The 20,694-nt window shown below is 36.5% G+C and overlaps 1 protein-coding gene across 3 annotated transcripts in view; it reads left to right on the top strand.

Annotated features, from left to right (window-relative positions):
* The window catches only part of FAT4 (FAT atypical cadherin 4), a 190,476-nt gene that overhangs the window by 120,774 nt on the left and 49,008 nt on the right, over nt 1–20,694 (top strand). For all 3 annotated transcript variants that reach the window (XM_012558542.1, XM_012558543.1, XM_004386861.1), the window contains exon 7: nt 14,678–14,858. In XM_012558542.1, the coding sequence (XP_012413996.1) occupies nt 14,678–14,858 (181 nt within the window). The remainder of the gene's footprint in view (nt 1–14,677; nt 14,859–20,694) is intronic.

Consider the following 20,694-nt stretch of genomic DNA (forward strand, 5'->3'; position numbering starts at 1 on the left):
GTTTACCTCTATAATTCTTCCTGTAGAATGTAAACTTCCTAAGTCTTGTTCAAAACGGAATTCCCAGAAATACCCAGAACAGGACCTGCCACATAACAGTGCTTAATATGTATTTGTTCATTTGTTTGTTTATTTTATTGTTGTAGTTTAAATGAAGTTTACATTTCAAGTTAGTCTCCCATACAAAAATTTATACATAAATTGTTATGTAACCCTAATTGCTCTCCCTATACTGTGACAGCACACTCCTCCTTTCCACCCCTGATTCCCCATGTCCGTTCAACCAGCTCCTAATCTTCTCTGCCTTCCCATCTCACCTCCGGACAGAAGCTGCCCATTTAGTCTCTTGTGTCTACTTGAGCTAAGAGGCACACTCCTCACGAGTATCACTTTATGTCCCACAGTCCAGTCCAATCCCTGTCTGAAGAGTTGGCCTCGGAAGTTGTTTTAGTCCCGGTCTGATAGAGAATCCAGGGGCCATGCTTTCCGGGGTTCCTCCAGTCTCAGACAATTAAGTCTTGTCTTCTTACTAGAATTTGAGTTCTGCACCCCACCTTTCTCCTGCTCCATCCGGGAATCTCTGTTGTGTTCCCTGTCAGCGCTGTCATCGGTGGTAGCGGGGCACCATCTAGTTCTTCTGGTCTCAGACTGCTGAAGTCTCTGGTTTATGTGGCCCTTTCTGCCTCTTGGATATATTTGTTGAATGAGTGAATTTATGAGAGAAAAATGATAACGATAATTAACGTAGTTATCAAATAATCACCATTCTATTTAAATATGCAACTATTGTTCATATTTATTTATCTTACTTATATTTAGTTTAGGAGCCCTCGTGGCACAGTGGTTAAGTGCTCAGCTGCTAACCAAAAGCTCGGCAGTTCGAATTTACCAGCCACTCAGCAGGAGGAAGATCTGGCAGTCTGCTTCTGTAAAGATTTATAGCCTCGGAAACGCTATGGACCAGTTCTACCTTGTCCTATACGGTTGCTATGAGTTGGAATCGATTTGAAGGCAATGCCTTGGGTTTTTGGTTTATATTTAGTTTATCATTGCATATTTATCATTTGCTGATTTTCAGGATCTCCCAAAAGGAAATGTGCAAATATTTTAGCTGACGGCTGAAATTCTAGAAGTTTTGCTACGTTGGTCATGGTCATTCAAATTAACCTCTGCCTTGAAAACTAGCACAAGTGTTTAAAGCTCTGTGGTGTTTAGTGCGATGTGATAAATTGCAGTCATATGTAAGAACCCAATGGAGCATTTTATGGCTTTAATTCAGTTTGAGTTGCTTTAAAATACAGCTTCAGCTATATTCTCTGTATTCTACGACTCTCCTCTTAACGCTCTGTCTCTTGTTCAACACTGTTGTCTATTTGACATTTCTAGGTTGGCCTTATCTCTACTCTATGCTTTGTTGCTTACCTTCTCTTAATTTGTGTCTGGGATTCCTAAAGCAAAATGCTTTAGGTTTCCATGTTTCCCAATACCCAAGCACCTTTTTAGACTCAAAAATATATCCTACATGTTTAAGTATGAGGCCATATGATTCTGCACATAAACTTAATAGGGAAAATTTTGATTGTCTTTAAATTTGTTATTGCAAATTTGGTGTTTAGATAAACATTCCAGTAGATATACATCTACATAAGTAATTTTTCCAGTTGTCTTAGAAATGTAATGTTGTTTACAAAAATTTAAGGTGATGCTATGCCCTCACTAGTATATTCAAAACCAGTGAGCCGTTAACATCTGCCACGACTCTTGTAAAGAATTTAATTAGTATGCAAAAAAGCAGGAAAACAAGATGAACGGCAGTAAGGCAATGTTACTGTTCTAATTCTGTATGTAATATAGAGGGATTTTTAAAGAGAACTATAACCAAAAATCCAAACCCGTTGCTGTCAAGTCAATTCCAACACATAGCGACACTGTATTTGCAAAAAATTCTAAGTTAGACAGATCTGACTTAAAAATGATAATTTTACAGCCATAAGACTTGGAGATGAGCCAGTCTACTTCCCTTATTTTCCAGGTAAAGGAATCGAAGTCTGGAATAATTAAGTTTTCCAGATCTCCCAGAAGCAGGTAGTGGCAGAGTGAAGTGTAATATATAGGATTTCTGTCTTTCAATTGAGTTCTTGTTTACCTAGACCATGTTTATTAAATCTTCTTTTTAAGAAGTCAGGATCTGCAGATTCTTGGCATGGCATAGAATTCTAAAAATGCAATTTTAAGAAATCTTTTCTTGGTATATGCTACTCACTGTACTGTAATCAATGAAACGTCCAACTATTATTTTTCTTTCCCTGAATAAATTAAAGTTTTAAAATATTTTTAAGGCCAAATTAACTGGAATCAATAACTTCAATATTGGTCTTTGAAAATAAGCTGAAATTTAGGCATTATTCAACTTCAGTTGCTGAGTAGGAGAAGATATAAAAAATGCATTAGGCTTTGCAAATGGAAGATAATAACATTGCCAATTTTCCTTTTGCATTTATTAAAATAAAACTATGATGCTTATTGAATATATCCTATCAGTGATGTTCGATTACAGTCAGTGAGACTAATATGCTATTATAGATTTTATTAATATGTAACAAGCATCTTAATATTGTTTTGTTAGAAAATGCTTATGGGGCCCTCTTTTCCAGGTATTCTTTCAGATGCTGGAGATGCAATGTTGAAAAACAGAAAATCTCTGCACTTAATAGAGCTTACATTCTCATCAGAAAGATAGACAATAAACAAATAAATACACTAAAATCTACAGACAAGGAGTGATGTGAAATGGTATAAAGTTAAATAAAGTAGGTTAAGTGGATAGAAAGTGAGGAATAGAAGTTAAGTTTTTGATAGCATAGGCAGGAAAGTGAAATATGAAGATCTTGATAAACAGTGTTGCCAGAATATGAAACAGCCCTAAGGTAGGAATCACCTTTGTTATGTTCCAAGAAGAGCAAGAAGGCAGGAATCACCTTTGTTATGTTCTGTCATGGTTTGAATTACGTCCCCCCAAAAAATGTGTGTATCAATTTGGCTGGGCCATGATTCCCAGAATTGTGTGGTTGGTCTCCATTTTGTGATTGTAATTTTATGTTAAAGAAGATTAGGGTGGGATTGTAACACCACCTTTACCCAGGTCACATCCAATGTAAAGGGAGTTTCTCTGGGGTGTGGCCTGCACTACCTTTTCTCTCTCAAGAGATAAAAGGAAAGGGAAGCAAGCAGAGAGTTGGGGACCTCATACTATCAAGAAGGCAGTGCCAGAGCAGAGCGCGTCCTTTGGACTGGGGTCCCTGCGCCGAGAAGCTCCTAGTCCAGGGGAACGCTGATGAGAAGGCCGAGAGAGAGAGAGCCTTCCCCCTGGAGCTGACACCCTGAATTTGGACTTTCAGCCTACTTTACTGTAAGGAAATAAACTTCTCTTTGTTAAAACCATCCACTTGTGGTATTTCTGTTATAGCAGCACTAGATGACTAAGACATGTTCCAAGAAGAGCAAGTAGGCCTCGATGGCTGGACTAGAGTAAAAGAGAGGCAGGATCTTGGAGGATGAGGCAGGCAGGGTCCAAATCCTGTAAGGCCTTTTAGGCCACAGTAAGGAGCTTGTATTTTATTCACAGAGTGATGCTAAGCATTGGGAGAGCTTTGGACAGGAGAGTGACATGATTTTGGAAAGATATGATTTTGTGGAGAAGACATTGTCAAAAGCAGTGATGGAGAAAAGAAAGGAAACAGAGATAGTGATTAAAAGGTAATTATGGAGAAGTTGGTGGTTCAAAGCCATCTGGTAGCTTCATGGGAAAAAGACCTGACAATCTGCTTCTGTACGTGTTACAGCCTAGAAAAGCCTATGGGGCAGTTCAGTTCTGTAACACAGGGTCATTATGAGTCAGAGTCGACTCGATAGCACACAACAATAACAACAGTGATCCCTGAGAGGGATGATGGTGTTTGAATTTAGGTGACAGTGGTGGAGGTGCTGTTAATGGATATTTTATTCATTTTGAAGGTTGAGTCAGTTGGACTTGATGATGGAATTGGAGGTATAGGGAGTTAGGAAAAGAGAAGAATCAAGCATGAATCCTAGATTATTGGCCTGAGCAATGTGTTTAACACTGGGTGAGAAAACATTCTGGGGTGGAACATCCAGAATTCTTTTTTGGATATCTTATATTTGAGACATTATGGGATATTCAAGTGGAGATGTTAGTAGACAGGTGGGTATAGAAAGTTTGGTTTCTAGGGAATACAACCCAGTAGAGATACAACTTGGAGTGTCATAATCACTTACATGATATTCACTGTGTCCATACTGAGTGCTTATTATCTGCCAGAATTTGTGCTATATTATCTAATTTAACCTCACTATAGCACCATGAATTGGGCACTAATATTCCAGGTTTACAGACTGAAACACACACACACAAACTGAGTATTAGAGAAATAAAGCAACCTGACCCAGATTATGCAGCTATTTAGCAGTGAAAACAGGATTTGAATACAGTCAGTTTGATTCTGGGGGACAATTTATTAACCATTATACTACCGTTCCCCATATACTAGCCTTATACTAGCCTGTCTACATATTTTGTTTTATATAGACCATGTTTATAAGAATTTCTTGGATTGGAGAGCATTGGTTATGAGTTAAAAAATAAAATAAAATAAACAACTTATGGTTCCCTACCATGTAAGCATCTCATAACGTAAGCAATATTCATAAATTCAGCATCACAGGATTGCTCACTTTATCAAATCAGAAAATGCATGCGTAAGCAAATGTTACATAATATACTAAGAATATAAAATACGCAGGAGTATACCCATATACGCACATACACACGTTGTATTGTTAGGTTTTGTGTGTGTGTGTCTATGTGTGTGTGAGAGACAGAGATTGTATTTAATTTGGGGGCTTATAATTAATCTGCATGAATTAAATAAGTTATCCTCTATATATCTATCCACAGTCTAATATATTAAAGGAATGTAGGGATATTCTGACTATAGATTTTGGCCAAACAGTTCACTTGTGAAGTGTCTATGTGTCAGCATAATTAATAGCTCTGAGGGTAAAAGCTCAGTTATTAGCATTTCTAATTAAGGGCATTTATCATTTTACTGAAGAAGCCCTGGTGACGCAGTGGCTAAAGCTCTCGGCTGCTAACCGAAAGGTCTGTGATTGGAACCCACCAGCTGCTCCTCGGGAGAAAGACATGGCACTCTGCTTTGTAAAGATTGCAGCCTTGGAAGCCCTATGGGGCAGTTCTACAATGTCCTACAGGATAGCTATGAATAAGAATCAACTCAACAGCAACAGGTTTGGTTTGGTTTTGGTTTATCATCTTACTGAAGCAAGAGGATAAATTTCATTCTTATGCAGGGTTTGGAAATTAAGTTTTAATGGAGGAGAAACATTATGCTTACAAAAGGTAGTGCTATAAGCTAAAAGGTCTAATCACCATGCTTTATTTTCTTGGTGAGGATATGATGATATTTTAAATTGATACTACATGTCGCATTGTTTAGTTGAGCGGTCATTGCATTACAAATGACACTGTAATCCAAAAAGACGTTTTCCATTTAAAGAGAGTTGTCTTTTAAATGTTCCAGAAAGATTGCATTTTGCCCATATTTATTTGTGGGGAATTTTTAGAGAGGTGCTTGCCTAATCTTTTATGATAAACATTTTTAATGCCAAAAAAAAAAAAAATACTTGAAAACCTTCCTTATGGCATCAATGATTTTATAAATCAAATAGTGGGAGAGTTATCTTCAACTACCAGAAAATAATTGTATTTAACTTACTTATGTAATTGAGTCTGAGGCAGCTTCAATAATTTCCATTGGAGTATTTGTCTTAGATGGGAATTTTGTTTTCAAGACAGATAACTGGTTTTATTTTTTCTTGTTTCTTCTAAGACTTGGTGCCACCTCTGTTAGAGCCATAAAAGTGTTTGTTATTATAAGTCATTTAAGTAGCTTTATTTAATCAGTCATTGCTTAGTAGAAAAAAAATTCCCTACATAGAATTTTATTTGTGTTCCCCTAAAATAATTTTTTTTAAAAGATGATTTAACTTGCAAAATTCTACTAAATAAGAGATACAATTGTCATTATGTTGCATAGAATTATAATTTGGTAAAAAAACAATTTCAGTCTACTCTCTATTTACTTCATATGAACTATGAATCTGAGTAGACAAACAAACCCATCTTTTAAATGACAATAAGCCATTTGTAGTGTTTAAGAAAAAGTTTATATAACCTAAAAGATAACAATTACATACAGTAGAAATTAACTCTTGATTTTGTTATGAGGAATTTTCTCTAAAATTTCTTTAATTACATGCTGTTTAAATTTAACCATGTTTGTAGCCAATTTTGATAATTATTCCATAAATATATGATTTGATATCTTCACTAATAAGGCAGGAGGTAGGTTAGGATTAAAATTTGGTGGTAGCTTCTAGTGTTTCATTGTTTTAATACATGTGTTGAGAGGGTTTTGTTGTTGTTGTTTTGTTTTTTTTAATGTCTTCTAAACCGTAATTCCTTACGACATGCTTTCCATGGAAGGTAAAAGTTTTAGCTGACATTATGTTTTATTTTTTCATATCATTTTCATGACATTACTAAATAATTTCTTTTAGTTTCATTTGTCACTTCTTTAGTATACCAGTTTACGTTAAGAAGATAGGTTTTTTGGTACAGGATTCTTGCAGAACTTAATGAAAAAATCAACTGACACTTAAGTGTGCAATACCTAATTTATATGAACTTATTTATATAACTAATCAGCAGCAATACATTCTATTATGAGATTGAAGTTTTAAAATACAAAAGCTATTGGCCACATTTAAATTGTAGCATACTTGTTTGCTTTACATATTTTCGGGATTTGAATTTAAATCTAACCACATAATCTTCAGTGTTAATTTAGGATGGTTGACTTTCAATACATTTTCTTGCCTTACTTGGCTGTGAGAAAAAACGTGTTTACTTCATGGAAAAAAAAAAAAAAGGACCTAATACTTTATTACAACAAACACACTCCCAGTCAGGGGAGCCATTCACCAAAAGTTTGATGTCAAGAAGAAAATCGGCTTTGTTGCAAAGCAACAGATTTCAGTTAAGCAAAAATTCTATTTCTGATGAATAGCTTTTCATGTTTCAGGAAAATGGTATCTTTAATTTATAGAGGCTGACATGAAAAATGTAATCTGCCTGCAGTTTGAATTTGACTCGGTCATTTAAACTCATTCATTACAATTATTAAAAATGTATTTTCTGACAGAGTAGATGCTTGAATCTTTTTTCTTTTTTTAAATTTTATTTTAAATTTCTTTTCATTTAATTTTTATGTATTTGGACTTATTAAGCTTAAAAGTCTTAAAAGGCAATACTAGCTTAATCATTTCCCAAATTCAAAAGTATGAAATATGACTCAGACAAGGTCTGGGACTGCCCATGGTATAGTGACCAACCAGGAGATTTAACCGTGGACAATCTTTCTGTGTGTGTTTGTGTGTGTGTATGTGAATCTGTGTGTGTGTGTGCATGTGTGATTTATTTGACTTTCTTTTTTGTACACTTTTAAAAATGTCATTCAGTCTAGATACTTAAAATGTATTCTTTGCTATTGTAAAAATTTGAGGTTTTCTATTAATTTACTTATTTTTTTTTTACAGACATACATACATGTATACATACAACTTCACAAATTAAAATTTGTGATTTATCTTATGACTACTAATGTATTTCACATAGCCACTGCTCTCTCCTAGCTTCTATAGTTATAAATAGTGACATGTTGACTTTTTCCTTCAGTTTTTTGCCCCTTCCAGGAGCCTGTGCCATTATATCCTGCATCTCTTTTCTGATTGCATCTGATTCTCATAAATCAATCTAATATTAAATTGAATAATCTTGCTGTGTGACCCACTATGCATATAATTCATCATTATCAGATCCATCTAAGCTAAATATTGGCCCCTAGTATTCTGATTCTTTTCATAGGATTCCAGATTAATTGGGACACTCGGTTTATAAGTGGCATGCTATCTCCATAACATTGACCTTTGTCCGCAGCCTTCCTCTCTGATCCCAGCCTTAGGTTAACACCTATATTCCAAGATTCTATATTCTAGAAGTGTTCAGCTCTTTGAACTTTCAACCATGTAATCACTAGGCCAGATTTCCATATATAAAATCTAACAAGAAGTTAGTACAGATTGAACACAAGGGCGTCATAGGTTTATATAAAGATTAATTAAACAGAATGCCTGCTCTCAATTGGCTTACAACTTAATAGAGAGTATAGAAGTACATTGATAATAATGATGATAATACAGAGTAAAACATTTGTAATAAGAGTAACATAGTTTTATCTGAACCTAATGATCTTAAGGAGCCCTGGTGGTGCAGTGGTTAAGAGCTTGACCGATAACCAAAAGATCGGCAGTTCGAATCTACCAGGTGCTTATGGGGCAGTTCTACTCTGTCCTATAGGGTCGCTGTGAGTTGGAATCGACTCGAGAGCGGCTGGTTTAATGAAATATTTTTTTAAAAGTTCAGAATTGAAGCTCTGTTCTCTTGCGCTGAATATAAATAAATTGCTTAAATTTTTTAAGTTTCTAGTTATTCATTTTAAAAAATGAAATAATAATACCTACTTCTTGGGATCTATATATTAAATGGATAATACATATATAAATACTTATACATAGATTTGGTATTAAATAAATGTTCAGTAATATGTGTATATAAATATATATGTACATATATATTTCAATTTATATAAAATGTATGAGATAGGTTTACATGGAATAATTATGATTTCAGTTTTGGACATACTGACGTTGAGGCTGTTTGGTAATTTCCGAGAGGAGACAACAGATAGGCAGTTAGTTGGATGTATCATCCTAGAGCCTACAGAAGGTCTAGACTGAAGATAACATAATAGTGAACATGGGTAGCACTTCACATGGGATATAACTGTAAAAGTGCTGGGAATTTAAGCACCGTAGACCACTTCTTCACATGGTTAAAAGGGAAGATTCAAAAACAAACAAGCAAACACACAAAAGCAACAACAAAACATGGTTTCATGAGTCGATTAACAGATAAGAGGAAATGTCAAAATCTGTGTGCGCCAAGAGCTAGAGAACTCATATCCTTCCCCTGGGAATAGTGCTGTAGAAACGAGATTCACTTGAAATCGGGAGACACACCATTTCATTACTTGATTTTATCTTTCTGCCTAACGCTGGGAGACAGTGACTTCTCAGGTGCGTGCTATCAATAGGCCAGTATGGGGCTGGCATCTGGTGGCAGGGTTAGGAATCCCCACTCCCAAGAATAAAAGCTAAAAACAATAGAAGCAGAATTAAAATTGGAAGCTAGTTGAATCTCAGTAAGGAGCTTAGGAAGTATAGACAATGTCTTTGTAAGGCTTCCCTTGTGAAACTGGGGGCGGCGGGGGAAGAAGACCCATGTACACATCTTCTGGGCGGGAAAAAGGTAGGGCAGCTGGAGAGATTTTACACCACTCTCTATCCATTCTTGAACTGGGAAGGAAATAGAAAAAGAAGATCCCCTTATAAAGTGAGTTTGGCAGCTACTAAGGGGGGCTAATTGTGGGAACGTTCTTGGCTTGAAAAGGGCCCCATGTAGACATTGGGTGGCCTGTGGGAACCATGTCTCAAACCAAGATCATCTGTTGTCTCTTGCATGCTTTTATCTGCTGGATACGTGTCTTCTGGAAAGATGACGATAGTCTCTGGTATGAAGACAGTGAGACTTAACTTACTAAATATTTTTCTAGGTAAACAACTTTATTTTTTTCTGTTTGCGTTCTAATTCAGAAAATGTATCAGTAACAATATTTACGTAGTTTATAAACAAAAGAAATAAATCACTTGTCTCTGACCAAATGAGTTTGTCATCATTTTCTGTGGTTTTCCATATGTGTGTCACCAGCCACTTTAGTATACCAATAATAAAACCTTTGTCTGGCAGTTACTGGGGTTATTTCTTAACAAGTTGAAGAATTGTGGATCAGAGATGAATGGGTATATCAGAAATAGTCAAGGCATCCTTAAATCTCACTGTAGATTATAAAATTTTACAGTTTAAAATTTCCAATTCAATGTGTCCTCCACAAAGCTGTGAAATTTTTTGAGATCTATGCTTGTTATATATTTATGCTGCAAAGGGATCGTTAAGAGTAAAGAGTAATTGCTGTCAATAAGTTATACACCCGTAAAAAGCTGAATTGACCAAAGTTGTGTGATAGACATATTTACAACAACAACAACAACAAAAGAGTAGCTGCTGCGGTGGCTTATATACATCCAAAATCCTCATGGGATTTGGTTTCTTGATTTGGAGGTTTAGGATCATGGTTTCATGGGACATCCCAGTTAACTGGCCTATTAACATGTTTAGTGCTTCTGTTCTACTTCCTAGTTTGTTGCATAGTGCCTAGAGTCTTAAAACTTGCAAGTGACCATCCAAGGTACAATATTTGTTCTCTATTCACCTGGAGCAACCAAGGAAGAAGGAGCTTCAGAAATAGAAGGAAGATATGGAATGTGTGGCTAATTGCCTCCATGAGTAACTGCCTCTTTTGCCATGAGACCAGAAGAACTGGATGGTGCCCGGCTACCATTACTGAACATTTTGATCAAAGATTCCATAGAAGAATCCTGATCAAAAGGGGAAAAATGCAGAACAGAATTTCAGATTCTCATGGACTCCAGACTTCCTGGAGCCATGAAGGTTGGATGAACCGCTGAAACGATCACCCTGAGATAATCTTTAAACCTTAAACCAAAAATGTCCCCTGAAGTCTTCTTAAAACTAAACAATAGTTTAGCTCAACTAGTAGAAAATGTCTGCTTTGAGCATTATGATTTCTTAAAAACTATCTATATGGGCTCAAACTGACAACAGCAACTTGAAAGACTGGATAGGAACCTTAGGGGGCAGTGAGTTGTTAATGCGAGAGGAACAACTCAGCAAAGGAGGGTGAGAATGGTGGCACTACTGGAAGAATGTAATCAATGTCGCTGAACTACATGTAGAAGTAGTTGAATTGGTATACGTTTTGCTTTGTATATTCCCAACAACAATAACAAAATAAATAACATTTTAAAAAAAGAGTAAAAGATAAATCATAATAATTTCCTGGATAACATTATAGTAGGATAGAGGGCACTGGCAGTTTAGTGGTAGAATTTTCACCTTCCATGTGGAATACACTGCATGCTCAGCCATCACTCGTCTGTCATTGGAGGTTTGCATGTTGCAATGATGCTGAACAGGTTTCAACAGAGCTTCAGACTATGATGTACTAGGAAGAAAGGCCTGGTGATCTAATTCCAAAAATCAGCCAGTGAAAATCCTGTGGATCACAACTGTCTGATCCATAACCAGGAGTCGGCATGGCACATGTTCTGTTGTGCATGAAGTTCTCATGAGTCAGAGGCCAAATGGACATGAACTAACAACAACAACAGCAACAAATTATCATAGAATAGAGTTGAAAGTTTTATGCTGGGAAAATCCTGAGAGCTATGATGCAGAAATCTATGAGACTTAAAAATGGACATTTGAAACTACAGTCAATTCCCTATTATTCTTGTTTCTAAAACAAGCACAACAACGAGTAATATAGAATAAACTTTAAATATGTAGCAGGCATTAACCTAAGCTCATTACACATTATCTTATTATTACCCTCAACACTTCTTTGCTTAGGTTTTATTTTTATTGTTCCCATTTTACAGATGAGGATATTGAGATTTAGTGAGTAGACGAAGATGTCAGTCAGGGAGATAGCAAAAGCCCTGCATCTCATCTCATCCTTTGCCTCTAGGGCCTTGATTTAGTTATCACTTCTCTCAATTCATCACATGCATCTCTTCCCCCGTGGCATCTACTTACCCACGTAAATACACAGTTATTCTCTTGTGAAGGTTTTATTTATTAATTTTTTTTTAATGCAACCAGTGGGAGGATTACTAACATAATTCAGTTCATTAACTTCCGTTTTGCCAAATTGTGTATAATTAAACAAAAATTCATGAAATTTAGGCCAAACACTGGAAGCAAACAATACTCCAGAAAATGCTTATTTTAGCTTTAACATGTACCTTGTGAGAAATTCAAAATCCATGCCCAGATTATTATCTCCAAATGCCCCAGAAACTTAAACTGGAAAATAGCTAGGATTCCGTACAATGGGCCTTTCCCTCCACTCTGTGCCTCATTTTGGTTCCTGAGCTCAGTAACAAAAGCAATGCTTGTTCTGGCGTCCCAGAGCATCATACTGAGTGGCATCTGTAGCTGCTACCAGCAGCTTCTAGAAGTATGGCAGAATGGCCTTGTGTAAAACAGCTTTAAGTCCAAGTCACACTAATAAAATCCTGGCTCCATTTTTCACCAACTGTGTCGCCTCGTGGCACAGTGGTTAAGAGCTCAGCTGGTAACCAAAAAATCAGCAGTTCGAATCCACCAGCTGCTCCTTGGAAACCCTATGGGGCAGTTCTACTCTGTCCTGTAGGGTCACTATGAGTCAGACTGTACTTGACGACAGTGGATTTGGTTTGGGTTTGGTGGCCTTGAAAAAGTTAACCTTTCTAACCGTCAGTTTCTTTCTATATAAAATGGACATAACAGCAGTACTACTTTACGAGGAATAGATAAGACACTTCTTGTAAACTTCTTAAACCAGGACTTGACCTACCTAAGGACTTAATTAGCTATTATCATTGTTAATAGGTTGAATTAGATATTTAAAGCCTTAATTTGAATATGCTTCTCCAGTGTTCATAATACATCCAGAACTACTTTGGTGTGTGTATGAAATATTTGTGATATAATCTTAAATATTGTTTATACTGACATGTGAAAAAGAAATTGAATTATTTTAAAGAGTATGTAGTTAACTATATACATTACCCATAAAGTGAGAGCTAATTTTCTTTGCTTTACTGTAAAATTAAACAGCTAATAGGTGATACTTATGCATTAATGATTTTAAAAAGAATAATATTTGTTAATGCAAATGGGATGTGTAATATAAAATACTTAGAAAGATATGCATAGCAACAATTACTGGCATGCAGCCAGCTCAACTGGCCATACACATTCTTTTATCTAACGTAGAGTCTAAGCTTCCTGTAGAGAACACAAAAATAACAGATCACCAAAACTTGCATTCCATAATTTTCCAGTCTGTTGATTTTGTTTCCTATACATCTGAGCATTGATAACTACAATCTAAGAACACAGACAAATGTTTCAATAGAAGTAAAAGAAATATCAGAAAGTTGCAAGGTTATTAGAAAAAAAATTGAAATGTTAGAAGTCTCAACACTGTTCTTTGATAGTAAGAGGGCACCCCATAAACGTTTTACAGATGAAAGAATGAATGAATTAATGGGTTTATTTACGTAATGATGACTGCTAAAAATGAGTAGGATTCGGGCTTCATATAAAACCAAACCCACGGCTATCAAGTCGAATCCGACTTATAGAGACCCTATAGGACAGAGCAGAACTTCCCCATAGGGTTTCCAAGGCTTTAATCTCTATTGAAGCAGGCTGCCACATCTTTCTCCCATGAAGCTGCTGGTGGGTTCAAACCACTGATTTTTCGGTTAGCAGCCAAGCACTTTAACCACTAAATAACATTTTAAACAGAATAGGAGACTATTCAGGGCTTTATTTTATTTTAGATAAACAGTTAAATGAGTCTTCATTGTTTCTATTTTAGAAGACTCCAAGTTTGAACAATGGTTTTGAAAACAGAACCAAAGGCCAATGATTTGCCTTTTAGTTATGCGGACAACCCACAGAATGTAAGCAAACACGGCATCTGACCTTCACCACAAATTGCATGTGCTAACCTTGTGTAATACAGATAGTGTACTCCAAGATTTTGTTCAATGTTGGGTTTTCATTATATGTCGATAACCAAGCTGGAACAGGAAATAAAAATGAATTATTTCACTTTTACTTTAAATATGAACTAGATCCAACCAAAATGATACAAAATCAGCTGATCAACAGACAAGTTGTTTCTACCAAGAGAAAGATTATCGTTCTGAGATAAAACTTGAAGCTTATTTTTCCCCTACAAACAAGTATTACTTAGTATGGAAAAAGGGACTTAAAGACTTCAGAAATCCAGTTGGCATTTTTGATATTAAAGTTGATAGTCATAGCTAGGAGTATAGTCTGCAACACTGCTTTGTCAGTTGGCCAGATAGTCCATGCCGCTGGGTATTCTTCAAATCTGGTTTATGCTATTTTAATGTAATTTCAGAGAAGCCAGAAGTGCTTCTTTTGTGGAGTTTGATCATATTGTATTCTACACTGTCGAATCAGCACCTTTAAAATAGAATAAGGGCATGACACACTCATTTTTGTGCATTATCACTAGAGAGGAGTTCAAACTCCAGTACATAAATGTAAATATTTTTCCTGTAACAAAGTTAAAAATTGGTCAATCACATCTTATGTGTTCCAAAATTTGACTTTGATACATGTATTCTAAGTCCTCTTCAGTAATGTGATATATGGCTAATTACTATTAAATTTGTTAATAATTTTTGGTATTTATAAACTTTAAGACTTGATTTCTTTTTTTTTTTTTCCTTCTAGGATCTCCTGCGCTGACTGGGACTGGAACAATTAATGTCATAGTAGATGACGTCAATGACAATGTCCCCACTTTTGCCAGTAAACTGTATTTCACAACAATTCCTGAAGATGCCCCAACTGGAACAGACGTTTTGCTGGTAAATGCATCCGATGCTGATGCCTCCACAAATGCAGTTATCAGGTCAGTACATTTTCATTTGAAAAGGATGATTATTCTTTCATTTAAACAATAGCCTATAGACTACATGATTATAATGCTGAATATTACTGGGATAGGTATAATAATAAAATTGACCTTATTGGGTTATTATGAAGATAAATTTTAAAAAATTAAGTAAACTACCTAGAATAATAACTGGAAAGAATACTCAATACCTGACAGCCTTCTTGCTCTAATCCATGAAAACACTCAATACTCTAGATAGATAGATAGTTGCCTTTGGGTGGACTCTGGCTCATGACAACCTTGTGTACGACTGAACAAAATATTACCTAGTCCTGTGTCATTTTCACAATCGCTGGCATGTTCCAGTCCATCTTGCAGATATTGTGCCAATGCATCTCACCAAGGGTGTACCTCATGCTCTCTGCCTTCTGCTTTACCCACCTAGCATGATGTCCTCCAGCAGTTGATCTCTTCTGATGATGTGTCCAAAGTAAGAGAGTCTGAAAATCTTCTATTGCGAAAATAGCATAAGGTTTTACTTGGTTAATTTCTAGAAGTATATCAACAAGCCTTTCTTCCTAGTCTCTATTAGTCTGGAAGCTCCACTGAAACCTTTCCATCATGGGTGACCCTGCTGACATTTGGAATATGGCATTGGCATAGCTTCCACCATCAAAGCAACAGATAAGCCACAGTTATGTTGTTGTTAGGAGCCAGCAAGTCAGTTCTGACTCATAGCAACCCTATGTACAACAGAACTAAACACTGTCTGGTCCTGCGCCATTCTCACAATCCTTGCTATGCTTAAGCCCATTGTTGAAGCTGTTGTGTCAATCCATCTTGTTGAGAATCCTCCTCTTTTTCGATGACCCTCTACTTTACCAAGCATGAAGTCATTATCCAGGGACTGGTCCCTTCTGATAACATGCCACTGAAGTACAACAAACTGACAGATTGTGACGGTTAGGATTCTACCTGTGATCTGTTGCTATTGTTATTGTTATTAGGAGCCATTGAATTGATTCCGACTCATAGCGATCCTATGTACAACAGAAACGAAACACTGCCCTGTCCTGCACCATCCTTGTTAGGCTTGAGCCCATTGTTGCAGCCACTGTATCAATCCATCTCATTGAGAGTTTTCCACTTTTTTACTGACCCTCTACTTTACCAAGCATTATGTCCTTCTCCAGGGACTGATCCCTCATGATAACATACCCAAAGTATGTGAGACGAAGTCTCACTGTCCTTGCTTCTAAGGAGAATTCTGATCATACTTCTGATCATACTTCTTAAGATCTGTTCCTAAGATCTGTTCATTCTTTCGGCAGTCCATAGTATATTCAATATTCTTCACAAACATCATAATTCAAAGGCATCAATTCTTCTTCGGTCTTCCTTATTCATTGTCCAGCTTTCTCATGCATATGAGCAATTGAAAACACCATGGCTTGGGTAAGGCGCATCTTAGTCTTCAAGGTGACACCTTTGCTTTTCAACACTTTAAAGACGTCTTTTGCAGCAGATTTGCCCAATTCAATGCATCTTTCGATTTCTTGACTGTTGCGTCCGTGGGTGTTGATTGTGGATCCAAATAAAATGACATCCTTGACAACTTCAATCTTTTCTCCATTTTTCATGATGTTGCTTACTGTTCCAGTTGTGAGATTTTTGTTTTCTTTATGTTGCGATGTAATCCATACTGAAGGCTTTGATCTTCATCAGTAAGTGCTTCAAGTCTTCTTCACTTTCGGCAAGCAGAGCTGTGTCCTCTGCATAATGCAGGTAGTTAGTAATGCCATTTTCTTATTCATATAGTCCAGCTTCTTGGATTATTTGCTCAGCGTACAGACTGAATAAGTATGGTGAAAGGATACATCCCTGACGCACACCCTTCCTGACTTAAACCATGCAGTATCCCCTTGTTCTGTTCGAATGACTGCCTCCTGATCTATGTACCTCATGAGCACAATTAAGTGATCTGGAATTCCCATCCTTTGCAATGTTATCCATAATTTGTTATGATCCGTGTCATCTCTTAGTGCTTGTTAAATTTCTGACAATAATTTTGAGAAAATGTCCTCTCCAGTTACAATTCTTTATCTGCCATGCAGACGAGACTTTCTCTAAAGACAACATATAGAATATTGTCAATCAGTAGCAGGACAGTAGTCTTCTCGGAGATGTTTAAAGTCTTGACTGTGAAGCTGATTGTTGACAAAATAGATCACATGATCCAATTGCTTGAAGAAAATGCTATGATATGTTGTTTTCTTCTAGTGTATGCCAGACAAAGATTCATTGTGAAATGCCATCCTATGTTCATGAGCTGTGGTGATCAATATAGAATTGGTCTAGAAAGTCCTGTTCACATGTTCAGAATGTTTACACAGTTGTACTGGTTGGTCTGATGTGGTTGTTTTGATTTGATAGTATATATTTGGGTTGTTTTGTTGATTGGACTTTCTTCTTCCTTTACTGTCAGAGAACTAAGTTCATACTTTTATATTCACCTAAATCTATAAAAGTCAAAGTTATGTATTGAATTGTGTCCCCCTAAAATATGTGTTGTGAATCCTAACCTCTGTGTGTGGTTATAATCCCATCTGTAAATGAGTTGTGTGTGTTATGTTAACGTAGCAGGATTAGGTTATATCAGTGAGGATTAGGTTATGTTTACTGTGTTAATGAAGCAGGATTAGGGTATATCTTGAGTCAGTCTCTTTTGAGATATAAAAGATTAAACAAATAAGCAAAAGAAGCATAGATGGGGGAAGAGAGATGCCAAGACACATGAAGTTCACCCAGGAGCAGAAGCTCAAAGAGACAAGGAACTTCCTTTGAGTTGACAGAAAGAGAAAGCCTTCCCCTAGAGCTAGCACCCTGAATTCAGACTTCTAGCCTCCTAAACAATGAGAAAATAAATATCTGTTTGTGAAAGCCACCCACTTGTGGTATTTCTGTTATAGGAACACTAGATATCTAAGACACTCCTGTATAAAAATTTCCAAGTGACTGTATGGACTGTTCATACAATTAGTTAAAAATGGATGCTCTTTAGTTTGTGAAAAATATGTATATATATTCATTTGTAAATTAACATTGGACAGATAATTATTACAGCTTAACATTAAAAAAGTATTTTCATAGATAAAGTAAATAGTTATGACAACCTAAATCCTATTTACTCTGGCCTGATAAATTCTTTTTTTTTTTTCAGTTTTAGTTTTGGGGGACACAATTCAATCTATAACATTGCCTTTCCCAAGACACTCCCTGCCCAACTCCCCTGATATTAGTGAGCATGTATGACCCTATCACTCCATGCTTTACAATTTTCCACAGCTCCCTCTTGCTTATGGGGCAAAATATGAATTCCTGAGCCTGGCCTGAAAGGTGTTTGATGATCATATATGTAGTGAGCATCAATTACATGCCAGCCTCCTTGTCAGATAAGGCCTGCTCTCATGTCATGCTCTAGCCAAAGTAAGACATTATAACTCTCATACTATGTGACTTTGTAAGTCCCAGAATATGTCAGGCTCAGACCCTTTTTAACTTTGCACATGCTGTTCCCTCTGCTTGGAATGCCTTCCTCCATTTGTGTGTCTGGCAAATTCCCATCCATCTTTTAGGACACAGCTTTAGTGCTGCCTCCTTTGGGAAATCTTCCTTGATTTCCTGGGCCAAACTAATGCCCCCTCCATGTATCCACTGTGCTTATACATACCTCCATTAGAGCAATACTTATATTTTAATTATTTGCTTGTCTTTCTCTCCACTTTGTTTCTAGTAAAACACCTAGAGTCTAATTGATACTAAACAATGTTTGCTGGTTGTCTTTGTATTTCTTGGGTCACTTAACATAGGCTTTTGGCCAAATTCATTTATGCGTTCAACAAATATGTAGTGAGCATCCATTACATGCCGGCACTGCCAGGTGGCTAAATGTACAGGCTCTGGAGCCTAACCTGGGTCCACTACCTATTAGCAGTGTAACTTTGAGCAAGTTAGCTTCTCTGTGCCTCAGTTTCCTCATCTGTAAATGGGGATAATACTAGCATTTACTTCATGGCAAACTAATTAGAATTAAGTGAGATGATACACGTCCAGTGTTTAGCAGAGGGGCTGGCACATAATAAATGTTAGCTGTAATAACATGTAATTATTAAATAATGTATATTTATATTATTCATGTTACTTGTTCTCCTCTGATAAATTCTTAATGAAATATAATATACTTTTATGTTGTGTTAATCATTTCTTGCTATTCATGGAATCCGGGAGAAAAATCCATTCTTCTGATTAACTGAGCTTCTATTTTAATTTTTATAGTCCATTTAAATTATACATATTTAAGTCATTTATTCAATTAGCTGGTAGGCTTTCTAGTGGCACAATACTTTGTGTTTCTTATAATTTGTCAATTTCCCACATGGCCTAGCATGATCTTGTTCACCATAGCCAACCAACAATTATTTACTTACGTTTTTGTCTCTACTCATTTCATTTGATCAAGCTATGCATTTTTATGGATCATGTACTCACCTTCAGATGTACATTTTATTTGGCCTTTAATATGTTCCCTTTTAGAAAACCAGACAGCTATAATTCCTAGCCTTGATGTACCTAGTTCATAATTTTTTCTCCCATGCACAGACTAATTTACAATTCTTTTTTGTCACAACACTGGAGAAAGTTACAAAACTATATTGATAGCCTCAGCATTGAAAGTCAAGTCCTTTAAGCTGTGTGCTTAATTCCATCCAATCCCGTTTCTTCCAAGTGTTTAATTCAACAGTCATGGCCTTTCTGTCTTAGGTCTTCTGTGTATCTCTTTTTCCTGAATCATTTCCTTATCTCTATGGAATTCTCAGGGGGGCTGGTATTGGATTCTGATTATTTTATTTACCTACCATAACTTGGGAAAGCCATTTTAATGTCTCTGAGGCTAATTATGTACATCAGTATAAGTGGAGATAAGAATTCTTACTTTATGAGTTTGTGAGAATTAAATATTTATTGACCACCTACTATGTGCCAGGCAGTATAGATGGCATTGCTTGATATAAATAAAGTCTTTAGCACAATTATTGGAACATAGAATTCACTGCATTGATGTTAGTTTTGTTTTTTTCTTTCTATCCTGTTCATGTCCTTTTTATTCCTAACACATTCTTCCTTGCACAGTGTCTGGCACTTAAATAAATGCACTTAATGAATGATTCCCATATTTTCTAGAACTCCTACTTTTACTCTCTTGACTTTTGCCATAAAACGTGTTGAAAAGAGGGCTCGTATTTATTACCTCAATGGATATTTGACTCCTGAAGATCTTTCAATCTGATTTTCTCTTGCCTTGCTTTACTTAAAAACGGCCCTATCTTGACTCCTCTGACCAGGATCACAACAGAGGGTTCTGGACAGAGCTGGAGAAGGATGTAGAACACAATTCTAACTCACAAAAAAAAGACCAGATTTACTGGCCTAAAGGAGACTGGAAAAACCCCGAGAGTATGGCCCCCAGACACCCTTTTAGCTCAGTGGTGAAGTTATATCCTAGGTTCACCGTTCAGCCGGGGAGTGGACAGCCCCGTAAAACCAAATGGGGCTAATGAGGTACAGTAGTCCAGTGACAAGGGCCAGAAGTCAGAAGGGGACAAGGAACCTGGTGATAGGGAACCCAAAGTTGAGTAAGGATATTGTTGATGTGTTGTGAGATTGTTAACCATTGTCAGAAGGCAACATGTGTAGTAACTGTTAAATGAGAAGCTATTTTGTTCTGTAAGCCTTCATCTTGAGTGAGAATAGCAGCACAATTGGAAGAGCGTAGTCAATGTCACTGAACTGT

This window comes from Trichechus manatus, unplaced genomic scaffold (genome assembly GCF_000243295.1).
Source record: "Trichechus manatus latirostris isolate Lorelei unplaced genomic scaffold, TriManLat1.0 scaffold00174, whole genome shotgun sequence".
In the NCBI taxonomy this organism is placed as follows: domain Eukaryota; kingdom Metazoa; phylum Chordata; class Mammalia; order Sirenia; family Trichechidae; genus Trichechus; species Trichechus manatus.